Source organism: Lichenostomus cassidix, chromosome 27, assembly GCF_008360975.1.
Source record: "Lichenostomus cassidix isolate B80296 chromosome 27, HeHo_3.0, whole genome shotgun sequence".
Lineage (NCBI taxonomy): Eukaryota > Metazoa > Chordata > Aves > Passeriformes > Meliphagidae > Lichenostomus > Lichenostomus cassidix.
In genome coordinates, this window is record NC_139507.1 from 906784 (window position 1) to 931817 (window position 25034).

The window sequence follows — 25034 nt, forward strand, 5'->3', positions numbered from 1 at the left end:
CCTGCCATGATCTAACCCTGCTCTCAGTCACTGTCAAGCCATTCCCATTTCTATTGGATTTGTGTTGCCAGGTCTTGGTAGTGGTTGGGGGCTACAGCAGTGGCTTCTGTCAGGTGCCAGAACCTTCTCCCATGTCCAGCAGAGCCAATACCAGCAGGCTCCAGGACATGTCTCTGGGCAAGGCTGAGCCCATTTGAAATGGTGGTAACGCACTTGGGATAAGATATTTACAAAGGGGAGAGAAATAACTCCTGCTGAACAGCAGCCAGAGATAGTAGTGGGAACACGTGAGAGAAACAGCTCTGCAGACACCAGGGTCAGAGGAGAAGGAGGGGCAGGATCTACCTGAGGCACCGGAGCTGAGAGTCCCCTGCAGCCCATGGTTATGACCATGGTGAGGCAGCTGCGCCCCTGAAGCCTGTGGAAGTTCACAGGGATGCAGACATCCACCTGCAGCCCCTTGAGGACCCGCTCTGAAGCAGGTGGGTGCATGAAGGAGCCTGTGATCTTGTGGGAAGCCTGTGCTCAAACAAGATTGCCTTAGCTTAGACAAGCTGAATAGCTGTTGGTTCAATACTTCCTGGACTGGCTTGAAAGGACAGAAGAAGAGAAACACAGACAGGGAACAGAGGTGTCTCCCAGAGTGGGATACAATGTGAAGAACTTGGGTGAGGGTGAAAACACTTTCAAGAAGACAGTCCTCCACTGCTGTGGAGCAGAAAGGCCTTACAAAGTGAGGGTCTTGCAACCCTTGTAAAATCCTTGCTCACTTCTGTTACTTTGGCTAACTAGAAAAGCATTCTGGAAATGACTCAACTAAACTAAAAGTGAAAAACAAGTTACATAATTGTAAAACAATTATTTGTACCAATAAGTGCTCACACCATGGGGTTCATGTTTGGTTACACCTGATGCCTGCTCCTATCGTAGTCTATAGTAGTTAAGCACATTTTTTGTGCCTCACAAGTATGGAAACTCATAACAAACTAACAGTTTAAGAACCCTAGATTTTTGCAATAAAATGTCATTGCCAGACCATCATAAAGATCGTGTGTTTAACACCACCCTTGACCTTCTGTTCCAATGTAGAAACTGCTGAGACTTCAGTGTTATTTCTTTGACTGTTGTTCCCATTTCCTTGGATATTTATTGCCCTGACTGTAATTTCCTTGTTGTTACTTGAGCAGGAAACACCCCAGAGAAGCAGCAACAGTAAGGGAATGCTGTCACCCCAGTATGAGGTGCCTGTGCCTGGTCACTGCAGTGCACCCCCAGAGCCAGCACATTCATCCATCTCTGCAGAGGAGGGAGCTGTGGGTGGCCACAAGCTCAGGACACCCAGAGAAGGCATCAGTACCTCAGGGTTTTCATCATCCCTTTTGTCAATGTTTCCCCCTGCATTCAATAAAAATGAAGATTCTCCTTATTCCTCCTGGTGTTGCTGATGTATTTGTAAAAGCAGTTTCTCTTCTCTTACGGCATTGGCCAAAATCAGTTCAAGATTGTCGTGGGTTGATGCTGGCTGGATGGTGCTCACTCACTCCTCTCCGCAGCTGGACAGAGGGGAGAAAATTTAATACAGGTGAGACAAGGACTGGGAGAGAACACTCATCAAATACCATCACAGGCAAAAAAGGCTCGACTTAATGATATAAAATGAATTTATTACTCACACAATCAGAGCAGGATAATAAGAAGTAAAATAAGCCCTTAAATGCACCTTCCCCCCATCCCTCCCTCCTTCCCAGCTCTACCACCTACCCCAGCAGCACAAGGAGGCAGGGAATGGGGGTTATGGTCAGTTCATCACCTGAGGCTTTGCCCGCTGCTCAGGCAGAAGAGTTGCTGCCCTGCTGCACCCGTGGGGTTCCTCACACGGGAGACAGTCCTCCAGGAGCTTCTTCAACATTGCTCCATCTCATGAGCAATGGCTCTCTGTGAACTGCTGCATCGTGTGTCCATCCACGGGCAACAGTCCCCCTCAAACTGCTGCAGCGTGGGTCACTCTTCCACGGGGTGCAGTCTGAAAGGACAGGCTGCTCCAGCCTGGGAGTAGGACCCCTTTCTCTACGGGTCTCCTACCACATCACAGCCTCCTCCAGGTATCCACCTGCTCCAGCATGGGGCTTCTCTACGGACTACAGGTGGATCTCTGCATCCCTGTGGATCTCCATGGGCTGCAGGGGCACAGCTGCCTCACCATGGGCTTCACCGCAGCCTGCAGAGGAATCTCAACTCCAGCGCCCGGAGCACCTCCTCTTCCTTCTTCTTTAATGACCTTGATGTCTGCCTGTTGTTCTCCTCACATGTTCTCACTCCACTCTTCTCTAGGCACAATTATAACTGTGCCGAAACTTTGTTTGGATGTCCTCCTAAATCTCTTATCACAGAGGCGTTACCACCATTTCTAACTGGCCCAGCCCTGGCCAGTAGCACATCCAGCTTTGGAGCCATGAGGGATTGGCTCTGCAGGAAATGGTGGAAGCTGCCAGCAGTTTCTCACAGAAACCACCTCCGTGACTCTGTGGCCACAACTGGAGCCCGCCGTGCCCCAAGCGCTGCCGGAGCCGCCCCGGCCCGAGCTGTTCGCCCGCGCGTTTCTCCTCAGGGCCGGGGAGTCGCTGCCGGTGCCGCGGTGCGGAGCCTAACCGGAGCTGCCTCTGCGGCGGAGCGGCTGCGCTTCCCGCCCGGGGCCGGGGCGTCTCTGCGGGCGCTGCTTGCCAGGCTGTGCCGGGTTTCACAAAGCTGCCCGCGGCTTCTTTTGCACGGGGTCGCTGCCGATGCCGCCGCGCTCAGGCGGAGCTGCCGCCCCTTAGGGGCTCCCAACGCTTCCCGCGCTGCGGCGGCCGGCGAAGGGCCGGGGCTGCCCCTCGGGCTGTGCCGCTGCTAATGTGGAGCTCCAGCCGCGTCGGGAACTCTGCCGTCGGTGTCCCAGCGCGCTGCCGCCTCCAGAGCCCGGGTGCGGGAGCGCTTCGCCTCAGGGGCTCGGCCGCAGTGGCGCTTCCAGCGGGCTCGGCCCGGCCGCCGCCTCGGCTGTTCCCGCCGCGCTCAGGCGGAGCTGCCGCCCCTCAGGCTCCCAACGCTTCCCGCCGTTGGCGCCGGGGCTCCCTCAGGCTCTCCCGGCGGACATTCCGAGCTTTTCCCGCTGCTCGGGAAGCTCCCCTCGCTCTCCCAGCGCTTGGGACTTGCTGCGGGGCTTGGCCGTGGCTGCATGCCGGGTGCCCAGCAAAGGCGCTGTCACTGCCACGTGCAAATGGACAGGCGAGAGAAAAGACAGCTAAGGGCTCATGAGTTGAGAGGAAGACCGAGAGAGATCCCGATCACCGTCACGGACACAACAGACGGAACTTGAGGATATTAACTCAATTTATTACCAACAACATTAGAGCAGGAAACTGAGAAGCAAAATAAATCTCAACAACGCCCGTACTAACACACACACATACACACACACACCCCCACTTTGTGGCAACACAAACCCAATAGAAATGGGAATGAGAGCAGGGTTAGATCATGGCAGGGGGGGAAATGCTCCCAGTGAGGGTGGGGAGGCCCTGGCACAGGTTGCCCACAGAAGCTGTGTCTGCCCCATCTCTGGAAGTGTCCAAGGCGAGGTTGGACAGGGCTTGGAGCACCCTGGGATAGTGGAAGGTGTGATAGAGGACTGGAACTGGTTCATCCTTAGGGCCCCTCTGAAGCCCATCTATTCCATGGTTCCACAGTATTATGGAACCATGACAGGGTAATTTGTTGACAGCATCATGTGAATTGCAGTCGTGATGTCAGCTCTCATGCCACGCAAATGCACTGTGACATGAGCATTGCTGCAGTGACATGACAAGGACCACAGTGACCTAGGCAGCCCCACTGTGACACAGGCAGTGCTACAGCAGCACCTCAGGTGTGTGTCCCACGTGACTGCATCCAGTCCTGCCTCGCCATGGCCCTGGTGGCATGTCTCATGCACTCTCTGCTCCTGCTGGCCCTGCTGCTGGCAGTGGCCTCGTCCCCAGGAGAGGCCAAGGAGCTCTGCCCAGAGCCCTGCCGCTGCCCAGGCCAGGGGCAGCTGGACTGCCACCACACTGACCTGGCCACTGTGCCCCCGGCCAGCCGCCGCCGGGCCCTCACCGTCCTGTGAGTACCAACCACCCCCAGACCCTGCAGCTCCCCACCTCAGTTCCCTGTTGCTGCAGACCCCACACAGCACACCTGGGGGACTCCCTGGCAGGAGAAAGGGGGAGTTTGGGTGCCTGAGCTCAGCATGAGGGTGAAGCCAGGCTGGGCACGCTGGGCCTTGTCCAGGCAAAGCACACTCCCAGCTTAGCAGGCAAATGGGCAGGAGAAGAGGTCTTTCTGATGGGGAACAGTATCTGTTGTTTCACTGCAGAGATTTCACTGACAACTTCATTGCTACGATTGGAAAACAAGCCTGGAAGGACTACCCATGGGCTGAGACCTTGTAAGTGCCCTGCAGCATTTCAAATGTCAGGAGTTTGGGTATTTTCCATCCTTTGGTCTGGGGTTGGAGCAGCAGCCCCAGCTCCACGTTTCCATTGGCATTCAAAGCTGGGCAGAATGACAAGGAGGGGTGTGAATCACCAGGGCATTCCAGGATGGCAAAAAATGCCATAAGCCATATCCCTTGCAGACCAGGACACTATCCCTGTGTCTGTTTGCCCACGGATCAGGCTGTGGTCAGCATCAGCTGGCCAGGAGCAAGCACCTGCTCCAGCCAGGAGTGGGGACAATGCCTGCAGGGCCACAAAGAGATGCTTCAGTCAAGCTGCTGCAGGAGATTTTCCCATGACAATCCCATTTGCTGCTGGCCAGTGGCCACTGTCCCAATGTCCCTGTGCCTCCTTGCAGACTGCTCAAGGGTAATGAGCTGCAGGCAGTGAAGAGCCATTCCCTGGAGGGGCTGTTCCTGCTGAAGCACCTGTAAGCACCTTGCCCTGCCCACCGCGGAGGGCTCCTGCCTGCCCCTCCCTGGGGCCCTGCTGCTCAGCCCAGCCCCGGGCAAGTGGCCTTTGTCCCTCCTGGGATGCAGGCTGCAGAGGCAAGTCAAAGCGACAGGGCAAATGGAAGTGATGCTTTGTGTTCTAACTGCAACAGGGATTTGTCTGGTAATAAGATCCTGTCCATTGAGGAACGTGCTTTTGAGCCACTGCCTTTCCTGAAGCTTCTGTGAGTGATCTTTCTGTTTCTTTCTGGTGTTTTTGGTGCAGTCTTTGCATTGAGCACCCTTCCTGCGTCAGAAAATGCTCCTGTTCTTTTCCCAACTGTCCCAAAGTCTGCCCTGCTCAGAGCCCAGCTGAGCTGCAGAGGTCAATGCCGATGGCTGAATGGACATGCCAGGGGGACAGACCCCAGTGGGGTTGTCCACACACAGCCATCAGAGCAGCCAATTCTTGCAGGCTTGGCTGCATCCTGGAACAGAAATAGAGTCAGCACTTGTGCCCTTCATTTCTGCTCCTGGGCAGGTTACAAACACTGAGAAAGCAGCAGTTTCCTCTCTCTTCCAACTTGCATTTGCACCTTTCCTACAAAGGGATCCCACTTCACCCCCTCTTCCTGTGGGACTGGTGTGATTCCTTTGTGTGACCTCCTCTTTCCCCAGAGACCTCTCTGGGAATGGCCTCACGCAGATCCGCAGTGGAACTTTCCAGGCCTGGCATGGGATGCAGTTTCTCCAGGAGCTGTAAGTGACACCAGGGCTAAAGGCACAGCAGAGTGAGTCTCTGCAGCGACAGTGGGCAAGGGCAGATTTGCCCTCTGGAAAGTCCTGATTCTGACTGTGGATGTCAGCCAGGGAGCACCAGCAGTGTGCAGCTAGAAAGGCCCTTTCCCCTGCCCTGCTCATCTCCTCCAAGGCTCTCTTGAAAGCAGCCAGGCCCACATGCCTACTTGCCCAGCACACCCAGCTCTCATCCTTCCCCTCAGCCCTCAGAGAGCTCTGTTGTTTCTCAGGATCCTCAGCCACAACCCACTGGCTGTCATTGCTGACGATGCATTCTTCAAGCTGCCCTCAGTGAGCTCTCTGTAAGTATTGACTCCTTTGGAGCAGATAAGCAGAGATTTGTGTCTCTCTTGAGTGCCCTGTTGTCAGGAAAGCAGAGCTGAAGGAACAAATCTCCCTCTTGCCTAGCCTGTGTCTGCCCAATAGCCCAGCCCTGGCAGAGCAAGGCAAAGGCCAGGCAATGCTGGTGTGTCCCCAGCTGCACAGCAACCCAGGAACTGGGACACAACTTCCAGACATGAGAGCAGATACATCATCCAGGTCTGGGGCCATGGATTGGCTGCAGGGCTCTGGGAATAAACTGCACTCCTGCTGGAGCACTGGCGCCTGCAGCTCGAGGCCTCTGCCTCCTGCCTCCTTCAGGGACTGGAGCTGCCCTCAGGGGAGAGCAGCAGGAGGGTTGGAAGCAGAGCAATCCTTTCTGGTGGCATCTGTCTGCCACGAGAGCTGCAGGGGTGCCCTCCTGATTCCAACACCCTGGTTTAGAGCAGGGCAAGGCAGAGAGGAGCTGGGCTCTGGAATGGCTTCTCTTTGATTCAGCACAAGTGGATCCCTCTGCCAACAGCACCAGAATCATCAGGGCCCTGGGCTTGTTCTCAGAGTAGAGTTCTGGCAATGTCACCAGAGAATTTACTGAGGTCTTTCAAATGCTTGCAGAGACCTGACTGCAACACAAGTGACGCCGCAGACAGTGCTGCTGTTCCTGCAGACCACAGAGCACTTGAAAACCCTGTGAGTGTGTGGAACTGAGCCCCAGCAGCCAGCAGGCCATGAGTGCTGGGACAAGGGCTGTGCTTGGGAAACAAATCTGTGAGCCATGAAACCAGAATAAGCCCAGTAAGCTCAAGGGTTGCTGTTTCCCTCTGGGAACCTGCCAAACTCACCAGCTCAGAGGCAGAATTTCACCTTTCCAGTGACTTGCTGCAGGTTTTTCCAAGGGCAGTTTGAGCTCCAGGCGGGTGCATGTCTGTGTCAAGTGGTATTTTGGGAGCAGTTCCATTGTCCAGGGTGAAATTTCCTTCTTGATGTTTTGGATTGGGAGGGAGGGGAGTTTCCCAGAGCTGTGGCACACAGAGAAGCACAAGCCCCACTCGTGGTATGCATGTGTTCCCTGAGTTGGGCTGGGAGACATGGATTGGGTGGCCAGGTGTTCCTACAATGATCCCCTCTTGTCTTTAGCCAAGTGCCCAAGGCTGTGGCCTGCTGCCTGTGCCAGGAGCATCCCCAGCCCGAGAGCCCCTGCAGGACCATCCAGTTCTTCTGCAAGAAGCTCTGCAGCAGCAGCACCCCGCACTGTGGTTGGTGTCTGGAGGGACTTGGGGGGAGCTCAAATCAGCCACTTCTCTTCAGCCTGGGGAGATGCTGCAACACTGCCCTGTGTTTGGGGTTCTGATCTCCCCTTGGAGTACAGGACTTGGACAAAAGACCTTGGGTTGAAAAGTTCCTGCTGATTACTCATATCTTGTGTGTCAAATACTGTTTGGAGAAGGAACAGCTCACTGGGGTCAACAAACACACGAGCTCCCAGTCCACACTATGACCCCAGCCAAGGAAAACAGGAATATCCCATGCCATTCCCAGGTGCTGGAAAGCACCGTGTGCACATAAACCTCCCCAAATTTCCCTGACAGCCTCCTTAACCTTGGCTAATCCCACTTCAGGGGCCAGAGGGGTTCCAGCAACAGCACACACACGGCCAAAAGGTTGGGCAGTGTTGCCATTGCTCTCGCAGGGGCCCAAACCTTCCTCACACCCACACTGCAAACACCAAGATCTCCAAACAGCTGTGGGTGCCAATCGGTGGCTCTGCAGAAACCTCCTGTAATGCAGGGCCTTTTAGAGGCTGTCTGGGAAGCACAGGCTCCAAGCACTGCCCGAGGGACCTTGGAAAATTGCCTGGTTTCTTTGCCACCCCAGTGCCCTTGTGCAGGAGAGAGGGCAGGGACCACAATGTGCCCTGCAGGTGAACACCAAGCACCATTTTTCCCTCCTTGCCCTGTGAAGGGGGAACAAAGCACTGTCCTGCTCTAGATGGGCACAAGGGAAAGAACATCCTATTCCCAGCAGGGCCACGATGGGCCTCTGCAAACAGATCCAGTCAGCTTTCCAAGGTCCCCAGGAAGCTCATTTCTCTCCCTGCCTCAGCCCCACCTCAACCCCTCCTTTCCCATAGCACAGTCCCAGAGCTCTGGTGCCCTTAAGGAATTTTTTCATGGTGTAACAGCTCCAGCTGGTACTGTTGGCAATGGCCCCAGAGCAAAGCAGACCCTGGGCTTTTCTCCCCTGCCCGTCTGTGCCTCCACTGCAGTGCTGATCTTTCCTCTAGGGTTTCTGGCTCTTCACTGGCTCCTGCAGAGCAACCCAAGCCTGGCTCACCTGGAGCTGGGGGAAACTCTCTGACAGCAAACCAATTTCCCTGGGATGTTTCCCTCCCATCCATACAGAGCCCTGGGAGACACCAGGAAAGAAGTAGCTCTGCTCTGCCCTGAGGGGATAACGGGATGGATTCCAGGGGTCTTCTCTTCTCCACAACACATCACCCATTCTGCGCTCATCTTTTCTGCTCTTGAGCCAAGCTCCTGCTGCTCAGGGTAACCTCTGGGCCTGTGTTTGTGCTGAGCCACTGATCTGCTCTCTTGGTGTTCTCCAGCTCACACAGCTCTTCTGGCACAGACACGGAGAGAAATAATGGACTCAGAGCAACCCAAAACGCTGAACACCAGAAGAGTGTTGAGCCTCAAGCCCAGGGAGCCTTCACTTGAAGATGATGGAAGCGTAACGCTTGAGGTTGCCCTGACCCCGAGCACTGAGGGTGATGTCAGCAGCCTGGACAATTCCAGAACAAATTCATATCCCCCTCAGCACCTCTTGGGGCACAAAGGCATAGCAAGTGTTGATAACGTGAAGGCCAAGATCAAGAAGAAGCTGCACAAGGCTAAAAGTATCATGAATCTGAAAAGCTTTGACCAATACCAGCCCCGGCCTGCCAGACTGAAGGATGTGGTAGAAAGGACACCCTCAAGCTGGGACCGAGAGGAGATGGAGTTACGTTTAAACTGGCAAGCATTAAACCCTTGGGAAGGAGCTGGTGGGTTAAACCTTACTCATGACAACTCTGTTAATAGACACTACAAAGATGAGGAGGAAGACCCAACTCCAAGGCAGAACTATATGAAGACTCACAAATGGCACAGGAAGGAGGACAGCCTGTCTTTGATTGGACATAACCTGCTCTTCTACCAGGTGTTGGGCCCTGTGAAAGCACAGGGAGAGCCCAAAGCCACAGAGAGTCTAAACAGGAACCTGGATTTTCTCTCTGACCCATTGGTTCAGAGCCACCCTGCTGTGGGAAGCAGGGGAGAGGCCAAAGCTGCAAAGGAGCATTCCGCTCTGGGTCCAACCATCCCTGATACCGCAGAGACACACTGGAAGCAACAGGAGGAAGACTCCAGGTTCCTCAATAAACCTTGGAGCCCCCAAGATCCTGACCTTGCACTGGTTCCAGGAGAGCTCTTGGAATCCACAGTTGATCGTCACCTGCGCTTGCTGGTGCCAAACAAAGGCCTGCGGATGTTTGTGGCCCACATGGAGCGAGGCCTGAGGATGGACTGCAGCCTGCCCCAGCTCCAGCTGGCCTGTGCCAAGATGGTCTCCAAGACTGGGCTGCTTCTAAAGGTGCTCAGTGAGAGGCAAGAGACCCAGGGAGCCTCTGATCACATGGGCCAATGTCCTCTGCAAGAGAGTATCTCCAGACGCACAGCTTCGGAGGAGGCTCAGGAATCCACACAGGAGGTAGGAGAGCAGCTGGGCACTGCTACCTGTGTGCCTCTGGGCAACAGAGAATGGAAGTAGCAATCCTCTTGCTTTTTATGTCCTTCTTTCCTCTTCTCCCAGCCAAATGCAGAGACCATAGACGATACAATTACATTTGTGGTATTGCTGTCTCTCGTTGCAGTCGTTTTGCTGATACTGAACGGTGTCTGCCACGTAAGCCAATATCTTGTTTGACACACAGCTGTCTGTCTTGTAGCTGGAATGCCCAGGTGACCAGCCCCAGGTGCCACTGTGGATGCCCCTGCATGTGCTGGGTACCACAGGAGATGTTTTCCCAAGCCTGGAGCTTGTGGCAGCATCCCCAGCGCCCAGCTCAGCAGGGGTCAGCGTGCCTGGGGGAAGCTTGTCCTGCCTTCTGTCCCGGCTCTCCCCAGCTTTGCTTTGCTCTCCTGCCTTCAGCCATGCAGCAATGAGACTGGGAGCTCTGGGAGTTCAGAACATTCCAGAGGCAGAGAGACGCCGGAAATTGGGAAGGAAGGACAGGTTCTTTCTAAACTCATTGCTGCTGGCACAGACTTGCATGTGTGTCGAACAGGCTGGGTTAGATGAGTAATCTTTTGGTCTGCCATGTTCTGTAGAGTATGACACGAAAACTCTGGTGTTACAAGTCTCTCTCTCCCTGTCCAGGTGTGCTCCCAGTGTGCTGCAGGTATTTGCCAACATCTAATCATGAGGCAATTGTGGCTAAGAAGGTAACTGCTCCCTGCCTGTGCCACTGCTGTGCCACTAAGAGTCCTTCCTCTGCGGAACAACTCTTCTTCAAGCACCACAGCTGCACGGGTGCCACTGCCAAGGACTCCCCCAGCTGTGTTTCAAACACGTTGTGTTTGGGGGAGTTCTCTGAAAGGGGCTTCCAAGCGAGAGCGCTGGGCATGACTGGGAGATGCTCCCAACCAGTCCTTCTCATGCTAGCAATGCTCCCCCAGATAGGGTGGATGTGTTGGGCCAGCCAGGGATGTCCTTTCTGGGGCTCCCCATCTTCCTTGGGTTCAGCTGAAATGCCCCCAAGCAGGGACAGGTGCTGCACCTCCTGCAGCCCTCCCTGGTCTAACCTCCCTGCTTATTTTCCTTGGTTTTCAGGTTATCTCTAAAACTGCAACGGAGATGGAGGAAGTGCAAGTACAGGGAGGCAGAGAATGTAGGGCAGGTAAGGGCAGGGAGCAGGTACAAGTGCTGCTCCTCTGCCTGCACTGCCTGCTCTTCCTCATCTTTCCAAATCCTTCCCTTCCATGGCAATTTCCAGGACTTGCCTGAGCTCAGTGAAGATGAATTGCTGTTGGTTCAATACATCATGGATGCCCTTGATAAAGAGGAAGAAGAATTGCAGAAAAAAATGCAGAAAGAGAACACAGATGTCTCTCAGGAAGAGACAGAATGTAAAGAATTTGAGTGAGGGGGAGAAGAATGTGGAGAAGAAGAAAGTAGGATGCCAACACTTTTCCTCCAGCTCCTACACTGATATAAGAACTGCTAAAACTTTCCTTGGATGCTATATCCTTGTCTATTTCCATGGATCCTAGTTCTTGCCTTGGCTACTTCCTTTGATTTACTGCTATTTCTTTGATTCTTTCCTTGCCTTTATTTCCTCAGATGTTGTTTCCTTGCTGTTTGTCTTGGTTTGAAAGACAGGTGTCTGCCAAGGAATGTGGGATCCTCCCTTGGAATGGAGAGTATGATCCCCTTCCCTGTGAATTCTAGTAACATTGAAATTAAGGGGCTTTCAGGCAAAGATATGGGAAAAGGAATAACACTTCTTTACTAGTATGTATATGTATAACAGGGCAAACAGGCAACAACAACGACAGCAACAACAAACCAACCCAGAAACCCAGGAACAGCCTTCTCTGGGCTGTCAGGCACCTTCCCCTTCGCTGCAGTTACAGTCACAGCCGGCAGGGGCGCTGTTGGCTCCCAGCAGGGCCGGGCAGGTGCGATGATTCCCCCTCGGCTGCAGGGGGCGCTGTGGCACGAGCTCAGCCACGTCTCCCTCACGCGGTAATGGCAGGCAGCCTGTAGCAGGGAGCTCAGAGTCCCTCTGCAGCGGCGGGGAGCCCCCGGCAGGAGACAGGGTACTCTCGGTCCCCAGTACCGGCATGGCACACTAAACAGCAGAGAAAACAAGCCAGTAAGCCCAGTCACAGAGCCGAAGGAAAAGAAACAAAAAAGAAACAGGCAAAGCCCACGTGCAGTGGTAACTCTGCTAGAGAGGGCGTGCTGGCTGCCTAACTGAATCGACCACCCAGGAGGAAAGGGAGGAGCTGTCCCTTACCCCTGCCTCAACTCTTGCAAGAAACCACGGGCTGGCTCTCAACTATCACAATATTCCTGGAGCCGGGGGGGGATGGGGGTGTGTGTGCTACAACCATCCTGGACACAAAACAAAAACAAAAAGAAAAAAAATTGTATGGGATAAAAGAACATCCCCAAGACACTGTTATTCCAGATGGAAGAAGACTAAGGAAATGCTGATACCCAGAACAAGATGCTCCTGCCTGGGCCCTGCCCTACATCCAGCACCCAAAGATATGCACAGCTGACTCCATGACCCCTCTCCACAGAGGAGGATGCTGGTGGTGGGTGCCATGCTTAGGACACCCCAAAGCTCCAACCTGAGGACTGGGAAAAGAGGGGATCCAGGAAGCCCCAAGCAGCCTCTGGAAATGCAGCCTTCCTGGGGCCATGACATCCTGGGAGGGCTGGACATGTGACGGGGTCCCGCTGCACAGCACCCTGTGTGCAGCTGTTGTGTCTGTTCCCAGCTGGAAATGCTTTCCCAATAAATGCTGCTTTTGTGAAGCCAAAGCATCCCAGAAGCATCCACATAATTGCAGGGCTGTGCTTGTGAGAGTGTGTGTGTGTGTGTGTGTGTGTGTGTGTGCGCGCACTCGGCTGTGCCCATTTCTCTGGGGCTGCACACATGTGTACAGGGTTGTGCTCATGTACCTGGTGCCAGAAGCAGGACTCACATTTCAGCTGGCAAGCATTAAACCCCCGGGATGGAGCTGGTGGGTTAAACCCCACTGACAATGACTTCATCTTTGGACACCAAAACCATGACGAGGAAGATCCAGCTCCAAGGCAGAACTATATGAAGACTCACAAATGGCACAAGAAGGAGGACAGCCAGTCTTTGGTTGGACATAACCTGCTCTTCTACCAGGTGTTGGGCCTTGTGAAAGCAGAGGGAGAGCCCAAAGCCACAGAGAGTCTAAACAGGAACCTGGATTTTCTCTCTGACCCATTGGTTCAGAGCCACCCTGCTGTGAGCAGCAGGGGTAAGGCCAAAGTTGCAAAGGAGCATTTCTCTCTGGGTGAGCACTTCCCAACCATCCCTGATACCACAGAGACACACACTGGAAGCAACATGAGAAAGACTCCAGGTTCCTCAATAAACCTTGGAGCCCCCAAGATCCTGACCTTGCACTGGTTCCACGGGAGCTCTTGGAATCCACAGTCGATTGTCACCTGCGCTTGCTGGTGCCCAACAAAGGCCTGCGGATGTTCGTGGCCCACATGGAGCGAGGCCTGAGGATGGACTGCAGCCTGCCCCAGCTCCAGCTGGCCTGTGCCAAGATGGTCTCCAAGACGGGGCTGCTTCTAAAGGTGCTCAGTGAGAGGCAAGAGACCCAGGGAGCCTCTGATTGCACTGGCCAGTGTGCTCTGCAAGACAACATCTCCAGACACATGGCCTTGGAGGTGGACAAGGAGCTCACAGGGAAGGTAAGAGAGCAGCTGGGCACTGCTGCCTGTGTGCTTCTCAGGATGTGTCCTCTTGCCCCTCAGTACATCATGGATGCCCTTTATAAAGAGGAAGAAGAATTCCAGAGAGACAATGCAAAGAACTCAGGTGAGGGGGAGAAGACTAAGAAGGTGATAAACTAATATGGACACCAATGATTCTTCTCCACCTCCTATTCTGACAAAGGAACAGCTGAGGCTTTCCATGGGTGCTGTTCCCCTGACTGTTATTTCCTTGCTGATCCTCAAGCAGGAAACACCCCAGAGAAGCAGCAACAGTAAGGGAATGCTGTGACCCCAGGATGATGTTCCTGTGCCTGGTCACTGCAGTGCACCCCCAGAGCCAGCACATTCATCCCTCTCTGCAGAGGAGGGAGCTGTGGGTGGCCACAAGCTTGGGACACTCAGAGAAGGCATCAGTACCTCAGGGTTTTCCTCATCCCTTTTGTCAATGTTTCCCCCTGCATTCAATAAAAATGAAGATTCTCCTTATTCCTCCTGGTGTTGCTGATGTATTTCTAAAAGCAGTTTCTCTTCTCTTATGGTATTGGCAAAATTCAGTTCCAGCTGGGCCCTTGCCTTTCTACCTTTCTTCCTGCATATCCCAACAACACCAGTCCTCCTGTGCTGCTGCCCCTCTTCCAAAGCTGTAAATTCTGTGTTTTCTCTGAGTCCCAGACAAAGCTTTCTGCTCAGCTGCTCTGCTTCCCCACCAGCTCATCTTTGGGCACACAGGCATGGGCTGTTCCTGCCTGCAACTTCAAGGTTTTCTCCTTGAAGAATGTCCAGCCTCCCTGGACTCCTCTGCCCCTCAGGACAGCATCCCAAGGCAGCCTCTCAACCAGCATGGAGCTGGACTGACTCACCCTGGGCAACCACTCCAACCTGGATGGACCTTCTTCCACATGGTCATTGTCCCAGCCCCAGAGGTGCAGAGCCTCCTCCCTGTTGAGTAGAGGGAAGGTGAGATGGGCCAGGAGGGGATTCCCCTGCTGCCCCGAGCAGGGACCTCTTTCCATTCCTTCTGTCTCTCTGCCAGCACCAGTACCAGACCCTGGCTCCAGCATTCCTTGTAGTGTTTTCCCATTCCAACAAGGCCTTCCTGGCTATCTCTTTGGATATCAAAGTAAGAGGGTTTGCAATACTGCTTCTAAAATGTTCCAAAGCCCCTGGAGCTTTCCACGGTCAATGCTTTTGTGTTACAAATGTCTCCTGTGAGCACAGGAGCTCTTGGTGGTGGGTGGGGAGGAGAATGGTTGATGTCCTCCTGCAGAGGCCATGGCACTGGTGTCCCTATGGTGGTGGCGGCTTGGAGCTGGAGAAGCAGAATTGTTCCCTTTGCGCCCAAGGTTTCCTCCTCGTACTCCTCCTTCCCTTTGCCATCCCTCACACCTCCCTCACACTGGCCTGGCTCTCAGGATGATGGTTGCATTGTTGGATCTCCTGCTGAGGGGCTGCTGTGGAGAAGAACCATCTTCTCAGGGAGGTTTAATGCACAATAATGAAACACACCTGTGTTTCATCTGGCTCAGAATGGCCTTAAAATAGCGCCCAGGTGTGTGAGACAGGAAACAAAAACATCAGGAGAAATTTCTTCATTGAAAGGGTGGTCAGGCCTTGGAAGGGGTTGCCCAAGGAGGTGGTGGGCTCCCCATGCCTGGAGGTGTCCAAGGAACAACTGGATGTGGCACTGAGTGCTCTGGCCTGGCCTCCAATGTCAAGATCGGGCACAGGTTAGACTTGCTGAACCGGAAGGTGTTTTCCAGCCTCAGGGACTCTGTGACACCGTGACTCTGTGGCCACAACTAGAGCCCGCCGTGCCCCAAGCGCTGCCGGAGCCGCCCCGGCCCGAGCTGTTCGCCCGCGCGTTTCTCCTCAGGGCCGGGGAGTCGCTGCCGGTGCCGCGGTGCGGAGCCTAACCGGAGCTGCCTCTGCGGCGGAGTGGCTGCGCTTCCCGCCCGGGGCCGGGGTGTCTCTCCGGGCGCTGCTTGCCAGGCTGTGCTGGGTTTCACAAAGCTGCCCGCGGCTTCTTTTGCACGGGGTCGCTGCCGATGCCGCCGCGCTCAGGCGGAGCTGCCGCTCCTCAGGGGCTCCCAACGCTTCCCGCGCTGCGGCGGCCGGCGAAGGGCCGGGGCTGCCCCTCGGGCTGTGCCGCTGCTAATGTGGAGCTCCAGCCGCGTCGGGAACTCTGCCGTCGGTGTCCCAGCGCGCTGCCGCCTCCAGAGCCCGGGTGCGGGAGCGCTTCGCCTCAGGGGCTCGGCCGCAGTGGCGCTTCCAGCGGGCTCGGCCCGGCCGCCGCCTTGGCTGTTCCCGCCGCGCTCAGGCGGAGCTGCCGCCCCTCAGGCTCCCAACGCTTCCGGCCGTTGGCGCCGGGGCTCCCTCAGGCTCTCCCGGCGGACATTCCGAGCTTTTCCCGCTGCTCGGGAAGCTCCCCTCGCTCTCCCAGCACCCTGCCGCGGGGCTTGGCCGTGGCTGCATGCCGGGTGCCCAGCAAAGGCGCTGTCACTGCCACGTGCAAATGGACAGGCGAGAGAAAAGACAGCTAAGGGCTCATGAGTTGAGAGGAAGACCGAGAGAGATCCCGATCACCGTCACGGACACAACAGACGGAACTTGAGGATATTAACTCAATTTATTAACAACAAAATCGGAGTAGGATACTGATGTATGGAAAATCACGCTACGAAAAGCCAGTCTCCATGAAAGAGACAGAGGATTCCTGCAACTTAATTCGAATACAGGCAGGGAGTTCACTGAGGCACACACCTGCAGGCTTTTCTTTCACGAGGTTTTGGAGGGCACAGCCTCCATTTATAAACTCCTGGCCATGTGTTGCCCTCTTCCCTTCCAGACTGCCTGAGGCACTAGGAAGGTACAGCCTTCCTGAATGGCCTACCGCATACTCCTCCTCAAACCTGTCATCTTCCCCCAGAGTTCAGAAACTCAGGCTTGTGCAGATGGATTTGTCTGTTTCGGGAGTGAAATTGTCTGGGTTCTGTGACAACCCTGTGGCTTGAAGTTGGTAAGACGTTAAGACGCATGTACAAGACATTAACATCCATACACTCACACATGGAATTGTTTGTAAAGACATTAGTGCACATCTTTTCTATCATTGAGAAGCAAAATAAATTTGAACATCACATATAGCCCCAAACCTGATATCAAAACCTGGCCACACAAACCACATAGAAATGGGAATGGCTTGAGAGTGACTGAGAAAAAGGTTAGATGGTATGCTGGGGAGAAATCCTTACCCATGAGGGTGGGGAGGCCCTGGTATGGGATGCCCCCAGAAGCTGTGGCGTCCCCTGGATGCCTGGAAGTGACCAAAGCCAGGTTGGACAGGGCTCAGAGCAACCTGGGATAGTGGAAGGTGTCTCTGCCCATGGCAGGGGACTGGAAGTGGCTCATCCTTAAGGCCCCTCTGAAGCCAATCCATTCCATGGTTCCACAGACTTATGGCCCCATGACAGAGTCATTTGGTGACGGCATCACCTGAATTCCAGTCGTGCTGTGAGCTCTGATGTCAAGCAACCCCACTGTGACATGAGCATTGCTGCGGTGACATCACAAGGACCACAGTGACCTAGGCAGCCCCACTGTGACACAGGTGTGTGTCACACGTGACTGCAGCCAGTCCTGCCTCGCCATGGCCCTGGTGGCATGTCTCATGCGCTCTCTGCTTCTGCTGGCCCTGCTGCTGGCAGTGGCCTCGTCCCCAGGAGAGGCCAAGAAGCTCTGCCCAGAGCCCTGCCGCTGCCCAGGCCAGGGGCAGCTGGACTGCCACCACACTGACCTGGCCACTGTGCCCCCGGCCAGCCGCCGCCGGGCCCTCACCGTCCTGTGAGTACCAACCACCCACAGACCCTGCAGCTCCCCACCTCAGTTCCCTATTGCTGCAGACCCCACACAGCACACCTGGGGGACTCCCTGGCAGGAGAAAGGGGGAGTTTGTGTGCCTGAGCTCAGCATGAGGGTGAAGCCAGGCTGGGCACGCTGGGCCTTGTCCAGGCAAAGCACACTCCCAGCTCAGCAGGCAAATGGGCAGGAGAAGAGGTCTTCCTGATGGGGAACAGTGTCTGTTGTTTCACTGCAGAGATTTCACTGACAACTTCATTGCTACAATTGGAAAACAAGCCTGGAAGGACTACCCATGGGCTGAGACCTTGTAAGTGCCCTGCAGCATTTCAAATGTCAGGAGTTTGGGTATTTTCCATCCTTTGGTCTGGGGTTGGAGCAGCCCCAACACCATGTTTCCATTGGCATTCAAATCTGGGCAGACTGGCAAGGAGAGATGTGAATCACCAGGGCTTCCCAGGATGGCAAAAAATGCCATGAGCCATGGCAAAAAATGCCATGATGCATGTCCCTTGCAGCCCAGGACACTATCCCTGTGTCTGCCCAGGGATCAGGCTGTGGTCAGCGTCAGCTGGCCAGGAGCAAGCGCCTGCTCCAGCCAGGAGTGGGGACAATGCCTGCAGGGCCACAAAGAGATGCTTCAGTCAAGCTGCTGCAGGAGATTTTCCCATGACAATCCCATTTGCTGCTGGCCAGTGGCCACTGTCCCAATGTCCCTGTGTCTCCTTGCAGACTGCTCAAGGGTAATGAGCTGCAGGCAGTGAAGAGCCATTCCCTGGAGGGGCTGTTCCTGCTGAAGCACCTGTAAGCACCTTGCCCTGCCCACCGCGGGGGGCTCCTGCCTGCCCCTCCCTGGGGCCCTGCTGCTCAGCCCAGCCCCGGGCAAGTGGCCTTTGTCCCTCCTGGGATGCAGGCTGCAGAGGCAAGTCAAAGTGACAGGGCAAATGGAAGTGATGTTTTGCGTTCTAACTGCAACAGGGATTTGTCTGGTAATAAGATCCTGTCCATTGAGGAACGTGCTTTTGAGCCACTGCCTTTCCTGAAGCTTCTGTGAGTGATCTTTCTGTTTCTTTCTGGTGTTTTTGGTGCAGTCTTTGCATTGAGCACCTTTCCTGCATCAGAAAATGCTCCTGTTCTTTTCCCAACTGTCCCAAAGTCTGCCCTGCTCAGAGCCCAGCTGAGCTGCAGAGGTCAATGCCGATGGCTGAATGGACATGCCAGGGGGACAGACCCCAGTGGGGTTGTCCACACACAGCCATCAGAGCAGCCAGTTCCTGCAGGCTTGGCTGCATCCTGGAACAGAAATAGAGTCAGCACTTGTGCCCTTCATTTCTGCTCCTGGGCAGGTTACAAACACTGAGAAAGCAGCAGTTTCCTCTCTCTTCCACCTTGCATTTGCACCTTTCCTACAAAGGGATCCTGCTTCATCCCCTCTTCCTGTGGGACTGGTGTGATTCCTTTGTGTGACCTCCTCTTTCCCCAGAGACCTCTCTGGGAATGGCCTCACGCAGATCCGCAGTGGAACTTTCCAGGCCTGGCATGGGATGCAGTTTCTCCAGGAGCTGTAAGTGACACCAGGGCTAAAGGCACAGCAGAGTGAGTCTCTTCAGCGACAGTGGGCAAGGGCAGATTTGGCCTCTGGAAAGTCCTGATTCTGACTGTGGATGTCAGCCAGGGAGCACCAGCAGTGTGCAGCTGGAAAGGCCCTTTCCCCTGCCCTGCTCATCTCCTCCAAGGCTCCCTCGAAAGCAGCCAGGCCCACATGCCTACTTGCCCAGCACACCCAGCTCTCATCCTTCCCCTCAGCCCTCAGAGAGCTCTGTTGTTTCTCAGGATCCTCAGCCACAACCCACTGGCTGTCATTGCTGACGATGCATTCTTCAAGCTGCCCTCAGTGAGCTCTCTGTAAGTATTGACTCCTTTGGAGCAGATCAGCAGAGATATGTGTCTCTCTTGAGTGCCCTGTTGTCAGGAAAGCAGAGCTGCAGGAGCAAATCTCCCTCTTGCCCAGCCTGTGTCTGCTGGAGGCACCAATAGCACGGCCCTGGCAGAGCAAGGCAAAGGCCAGGCAATGCTGGTGTGTCCCCAGCTGCACAGCAACCCAGGAACTGGGACACAACTTCCAGACATGAGAGCAGATACATCATCCAGGTCTGGGGCCATGGATTGGCTGCAGGGCTCTGGGAATAAACTGCACTCCTGCTGGAGCACTGGTGCCTGCAGCTCGAGGCTTCTGCCTCCTGCCTCCTTCAGGGGCTGGAGCTGCCCTCAGGGGAGAGCAGCAGGAGGGTTGGAAGCAGAACAATCCTTTCTGGTGGCATCTATCTCACACGAGAGCTGCAGGGTTGCCCTCTTGATTCCAACACCCTGGTTTAGAGCAGGGCAAGGCACAGAGGAGCTGGGCTCTGGAATGGCTTCTCTTTGATTCAGCACAAGTGGATCCCTCTGCCAACAGCACCAGAATCATCAGGGCCCTGGGCTTGCTCTCAGAGCAGAGTTCTGGCAATGTCACCAGAGAATTTACTGAGGTCTTTCAAATGCTTGCAGAGACCTGACTGCAACACAAGTGACACCGCAGACGGTGCTGCTGTTCCTGCAGACCACAGAGCACTTGAAAACCCTGTGAGTGTGTGGGACTGAGCCCCAGCAGCCAGCAGGCCATGCGTGCTGGGACAAGGGCTGTGCTTGGGAAACAAATCTGTGTGCCATGAAACCAGTTTAAGCCCAGTAAGCTCAAGGGTTGCTGTTTCCCTCTGGGAACCTGCCAAACTCACCAGCTCAGAGGCAGAATTTCACCTTTCCAGTGACTCACTGCAGGTTTTTCCAAGGGGAGTTTGAGCTCCAGGCAGGTGCATGTCTGTGTCAAGTGGTATTTTGGGAGCAGTTCCATTGTCCAGGGTGAAATTTCCTTCTTGATGTTTTGGACTGGGAGGGAGGGGAGTTTCCCAGAGCTGTGGCACACAGAGAAGCACAAGCCCCACTCGTGGTATGCATGTGTTCCCTGAGTTGGGCTGGGAGACATGGATTGGGTGGCCAGGTGTTCCTACAATGATCCCCTCTTGTCTTTAGCCAAGTGCCCAAGGCTGTGGCCTGCTGCCTGTGCCAGGAGCATCCCCAGCCCGAGAGCCCCTGCAGGACCATCCAGTTCTTCTGCAAGAAGCTCTGCAGCAGCAGCACCCCGCACTGTGGTTGGTGTCTGGAGGGACTTGGGGGGAGCTCAAATCAGCCACTTCTCTCTGGCCTGGGGAGATGCTGCAACGCTGCCCTGTGTTTGGGGTTCTGATCTCCCCTTGGAGTACAGGACTTGGACAAAAGACCTTGGGTTGAAAAGTTCCTGCTGATTACTCATATCTTGTGTGTCAAATACTGTCTGGAGAAGGAACAGCTCACTGGGGCACCTCAGTGAGAGAGGGCAGGGACCACAATTTGCCCTGCAGGTGAACACCAAGCCCCATTTTTCCATCATTGCCCTGTGCAGGGGGAACAAAGCACTGTCCTGCTCTAGATGGGCACAAGGGAAAGAACATCCTATTACCAGCAGGGCCAAGCTGGGCTTCTGCAAATAGATCCATTCAGCTTTCCAAGGTCCCCAGGAAGCTCATTTCTCTCCCTGCCTCAGCCCCACCTCAACCCCACCTTTCCCATAGCACAGTCCCAGAGCTCTGGTGCCATTAAGGAATTTTTTCATGGTGTAACAGCTCCAGCTGGTGCTGTTGGCAATGGCCCCAGAGCAAAGCAGACCCTGGGCTTTTCTCCCCTGCCCGTCTGTGCCTCCATTGCAGTACTGATCTTTCCTCTGGGGTTTCTGGCTCTTCACTGGTTTCTGCAGAGCAACCCAAGCCTGGCTCACTTGGAGCTGGGGGAAACTCTCTGACAGCAAACCCATTTCCCTGGGATGGTTTTCTCCCATCCAAACAGAGCCCTGGGAGACACCAGGAAAGAAGCAGCTCTGCTCTGCCCTGAGGGGATAACGGGATGGATTCCAGGGGTCTTCTCTTCTCCACAACACATCACCTATTCTGCTCTCATCTTTTCTGCTCTTGAGCCAAGCTCCTGCTGCTCAGGGTAACCTCTGGGCCTGTGTTTGTGCCGAGCCACTGATCTGCTCTCTTGGTGTTCTCCAGCTCACACAGCTCTTCTGGCACAGACATGGAGAGAAATAATGGACTCAGAGCAACCCAAAACGCTGAACACCAGAAGAGTGTTGAGCCTCAAGCCCAGGGAGCCTTCACTTGAAGATGATGGAAGCGTAACGCTTGAGGTTGCCCTGACCCCGAGCACTGAGGGTGATGTCAGCAGCCTGGACAATTCCAGAACAAATTCATATCCCCCTCAGCACCTCTTGGGGCATGAAAGCAAAGCAAGTGTTGATAACATGAGGGCTAAGATCAAGAAGTTGCACAAGGCTAAAAGCATTAAGACAGTGAAAAGTTTTGTCCCACACCATCCCCAGCCTGCCAGGCTGAAGGATGTGGTGGAAAGGACACCCTCAAGCTGGGATAAAAAACCTATGGAGTCACGTTTAAACTGGCAAGCATTAAACTCCTGGGATAGAGCTGCTGGATTTAACCCCACTGGCGATGACTTCGTGTTTGGACACCAAAAAGATGAGAAGGAAGATCCAGCTCCAAGGCAGAACTACATGAAGACTCAAAAACAGCACAAGAAGGAGGACAGCCTGTCTTTGGTTGGACATAACCTACTCTTCTACCAGGTGTTGGGCCCTGTGAAAGCACAGGGAGAGCCTAAAGCCACAGAGAGTCTAAACAGGAACCTGGATTTTCTCTCTGACCCATTGGTTCAGAGCCACCCTGCTGTGAGAAGCAGGGGTAAGGCCAAAGTTGCAAAGGAGCATTCCTCTCTGGGTGGGCACCTCCCAATTTTCCCTGACACCAAAAAGTCACACTGGAGGCAACAAGGGGAAGGCTTCAGGTTCCTTAATAAACCTTGGAGCCCCCAAGATCCAGAATTTCCATCAGTTCCAGGAGAGCTCTTGGAATCCACAGTCGATCGTCACCTGCGCTTGCTGGTGCCCAACAAAGGCCTGCGGACATTCATGACCCATGTGGAGCGAGGCCTGAGGATGGACTGCAGCCTGCCCCAGCTCCAGCTGGCCTGTGCCAAGATGGTCTCCAAGACTGGGCTGCTTCTAAAGGTGCTCAGTGAGAGGCAAGAGACCCAGGGAGCCTCTGATTGCACTGGCCAGTGTGCTCTGCAAGACAACATCTCCAGACGCATGGCCTTGGAGGCAGACAAGGAGCTCACAGGGAAGGTAAGAGAGCAGCTGGGCAATGGAGAATGGAAGGAGCAATCCTCTTGCCCTCATGATCTTTTTTCCCTTTCCCCAAACAGAAACCAGACCACACAGAGGACATGATCATGTTCATGGTTTTGCTGTCCCTCTTTGTTGTCTTTGGTGTAATGCTGAAGGCAGTCTTCCACGTAAGCCAATATCTTGTTTCACGCACAGCTGTCTGTCTTGTAGCTGGAATGCCCAGGTGACCAGCCCTGGATTCCACTGTGGATGCCCCTGCATGTGCTGGGTACCACAGGAGATACTTTTCCAAGCCTGGAGCTTGTGGCAGCATCCCCAGCGCCCAGCTCAGCAGGGGTCAGCGTGCCTGGGGGAAGCTTGTCCTGCCTTCTGTCCCGGCTCTCCCCAGCTTTACTTTGCTCTCCTGCCTTCAGCCACGCAGCAAGGAGAGCTTTTGGCCTCTCCTGTTTGGCAGAATATTACGGGAAAGCTGATGTTTCAAGTCTCCCATTCTCCATCCCCAGATGCGCATCATATCCCGTGAAGCTGATTCCCAACCTGACCAGGCCAGGACATCATGGCTGAGAAGGTAACTACTCCCTGCCTGTGCCACTGCTGTGCCACCAAGAGTCTTTCCTCTGCAGAGCAACTCCTCCCTGAGCCATGCAGGCGCCACTGCCGAGGACTCTCCCAGCTGTGTTTCACACATGTCGTGTTTGGGAAGCTCCAGAAAAGGGTCCTGAGCAAGAGTGCTGGGCATGGCTGGGATCTTCCCCCAACTAGCCCTTCCCGCACTGGTGCTGGGATCAATGTCCTGGGCTCTGGTGTGCCCCCAGACTTCTGTGAGCACAAGCAAATACCTCTCTGTTCCCAGAACAGTCTCCTCTGCTGATGGCTCTGCCCTATTTTTCATCACCTCTCCCCACAGTGGCTGGTGAAGAACTCACTCCCATCCTCTGCAGTTACTTTTCACATCCAGGGCTCATTCCCAGCTACTCCAGCCATTGCCATCCCTGCTGGGGCTCCCCATCTTCCTTAGGCTCTGCTGACACACCCTTCTGGCACCTGCTGCAGCCCTCCCTGCTCAAAGCTCACTGCTTATGGACCAGCAGCAGGGACTTCTGGGGATGTGATGTCCAAAAGCCTTTTTTCTCCCCTTTCACCTTGCAGACTCCATGGGTTTGCAGTGCTGGAAATGCCTCTTCCCAACTCCTCCAGCAGCTGCTTCCCAGACAGGGCAGAGCACAGACAGCCCTGCTGCCCACAGCCTCCATCACCAGCTGCCTTCTCTTTTTATCCCTATTTTTCCTTTCTCTTTTTTTCAGGTTCATTTTAAAACCACCACAGAGTGGGAGGAATGCATACAAGGAGCCACAGGATGAAGAGCAGGAAAGGGCAGGGAGGTCCTCCTGGTGCTGCCCCTCTTTCCACACTGCCTGCTCATCCTCACCTTTCAAAGTCCTTCCCTTCCTTGGTACTTCCCGGTGTTGTTCATTGTTTAAGAAATCTGAATTGCCATTGATTCAAAGCATAACGGATGCCTATGAAGCCCAGAGAAAAGCATCCCAGGAAGAGACATAATTTGAAGAACGCAGGTGACTGGAACACTTTCAAGAAGTTGAAGAAGTTATTGGAATGCCAACGATTCTTCTCCTCCTGTTCCAGTACGGGAAGTGCTGAGGCTTTCCTTGGATGCTGTTTCATTGGCTGATGTTATTTCCTTGGACGCTTTTTCCTTGACTGTTATTTTCTTTCTGGCACTGCTGAGGGAAGACCAGAGAGAGCTGTGGGTGGCCACAAGCTTGGGACACTCAGAGAAGGCATCAGTACCTCAGGGTTTTCCTCATCCCTTGTGGCAGTGTTTCCCCCTGTATTCAATAAAAATGAAGATTCTCCTTATTCCTCCTGGTGTTGCTGATGTATTTGTAAAAGCAGTTTCTCTTCTGCCTTATGGCAATGACCAAAATCAGTTCAATTCCAGCTGGGCCCTTGCCTTTCTACCTTTCTTCCTGCATATCTCAACGACACCCTTGGTGTCCTCCTGTGCTGCTGCCCCTCTTCCAAAGCTGTAAATTCTGTGTTTTCTCTGAGTCCCAGCCAAAGCTTTCTGCTCAGCTGCTCTGCTTCCCCACCAGCTCATCTTTGGGCACACAGGCATGGGCTGTTCCTGCCTGCCACTTCAAGGTTTTCTCCTTGAAGAATATTCAGCCTCCCTGGACTCCTCTGCCCCTCAGGACAGCATCCCAAGGCAGCCTCTCAACCAGCATGGAGCTGGACTGACTCACCCTGGGCAACCACTCCAACCTGGATGGACCTTCTTCCACATGGTCA

At 54.5% G+C, this 25034-nt stretch overlaps 2 protein-coding genes and 1 long non-coding RNA gene across 3 annotated transcripts in view; 1 reads left to right on the forward strand and 2 right to left on the reverse strand.

Moving 5' to 3' along the window:
• Positions 1 to 25034, reverse strand: part of LOC146426391 (alpha-2-macroglobulin-like protein 1) — a 155571-nt gene that overhangs the window by 124311 nt on the left and 6226 nt on the right. The window lies entirely within an intron of this gene.
• On the reverse strand, positions 633 to 3413 carry LOC146426399 (uncharacterized). Its single transcript, XR_014856653.1, has 2 exons — positions 1811 to 3413; positions 633 to 1553 (listed from the first exon to the last, which is right to left on the reverse strand). It is a non-coding gene; the product is annotated as an uncharacterized LOC146426399 (long non-coding RNA).
• LOC146426400 (uncharacterized) lies at positions 3526 to 25011 on the forward strand. The gene is made up of 27 exons (XM_085039933.1): positions 3526 to 4134; positions 4388 to 4459; positions 4867 to 4938; positions 5113 to 5184; positions 5618 to 5698; positions 5968 to 6039; positions 6674 to 6748; positions 7196 to 7314; positions 8667 to 9808; positions 9911 to 10003; positions 10931 to 10997; positions 11728 to 11845; positions 13195 to 13570; positions 13634 to 13697; positions 15398 to 15494; positions 17225 to 17434; positions 17688 to 17759; positions 18182 to 18253; positions 18428 to 18499; positions 18933 to 19013; positions 19283 to 19354; positions 19997 to 20071; positions 20519 to 20637; positions 21574 to 22721; positions 22802 to 22891; positions 23228 to 23292; positions 24029 to 25011. Exons 1-27 carry the CDS (start codon positions 3941 to 3943, stop codon positions 24282 to 24284), a joined length of 5046 nt encoding a protein of 1681 aa, XP_084896059.1. The 5' UTR covers positions 3526 to 3940; the 3' UTR covers positions 24285 to 25011.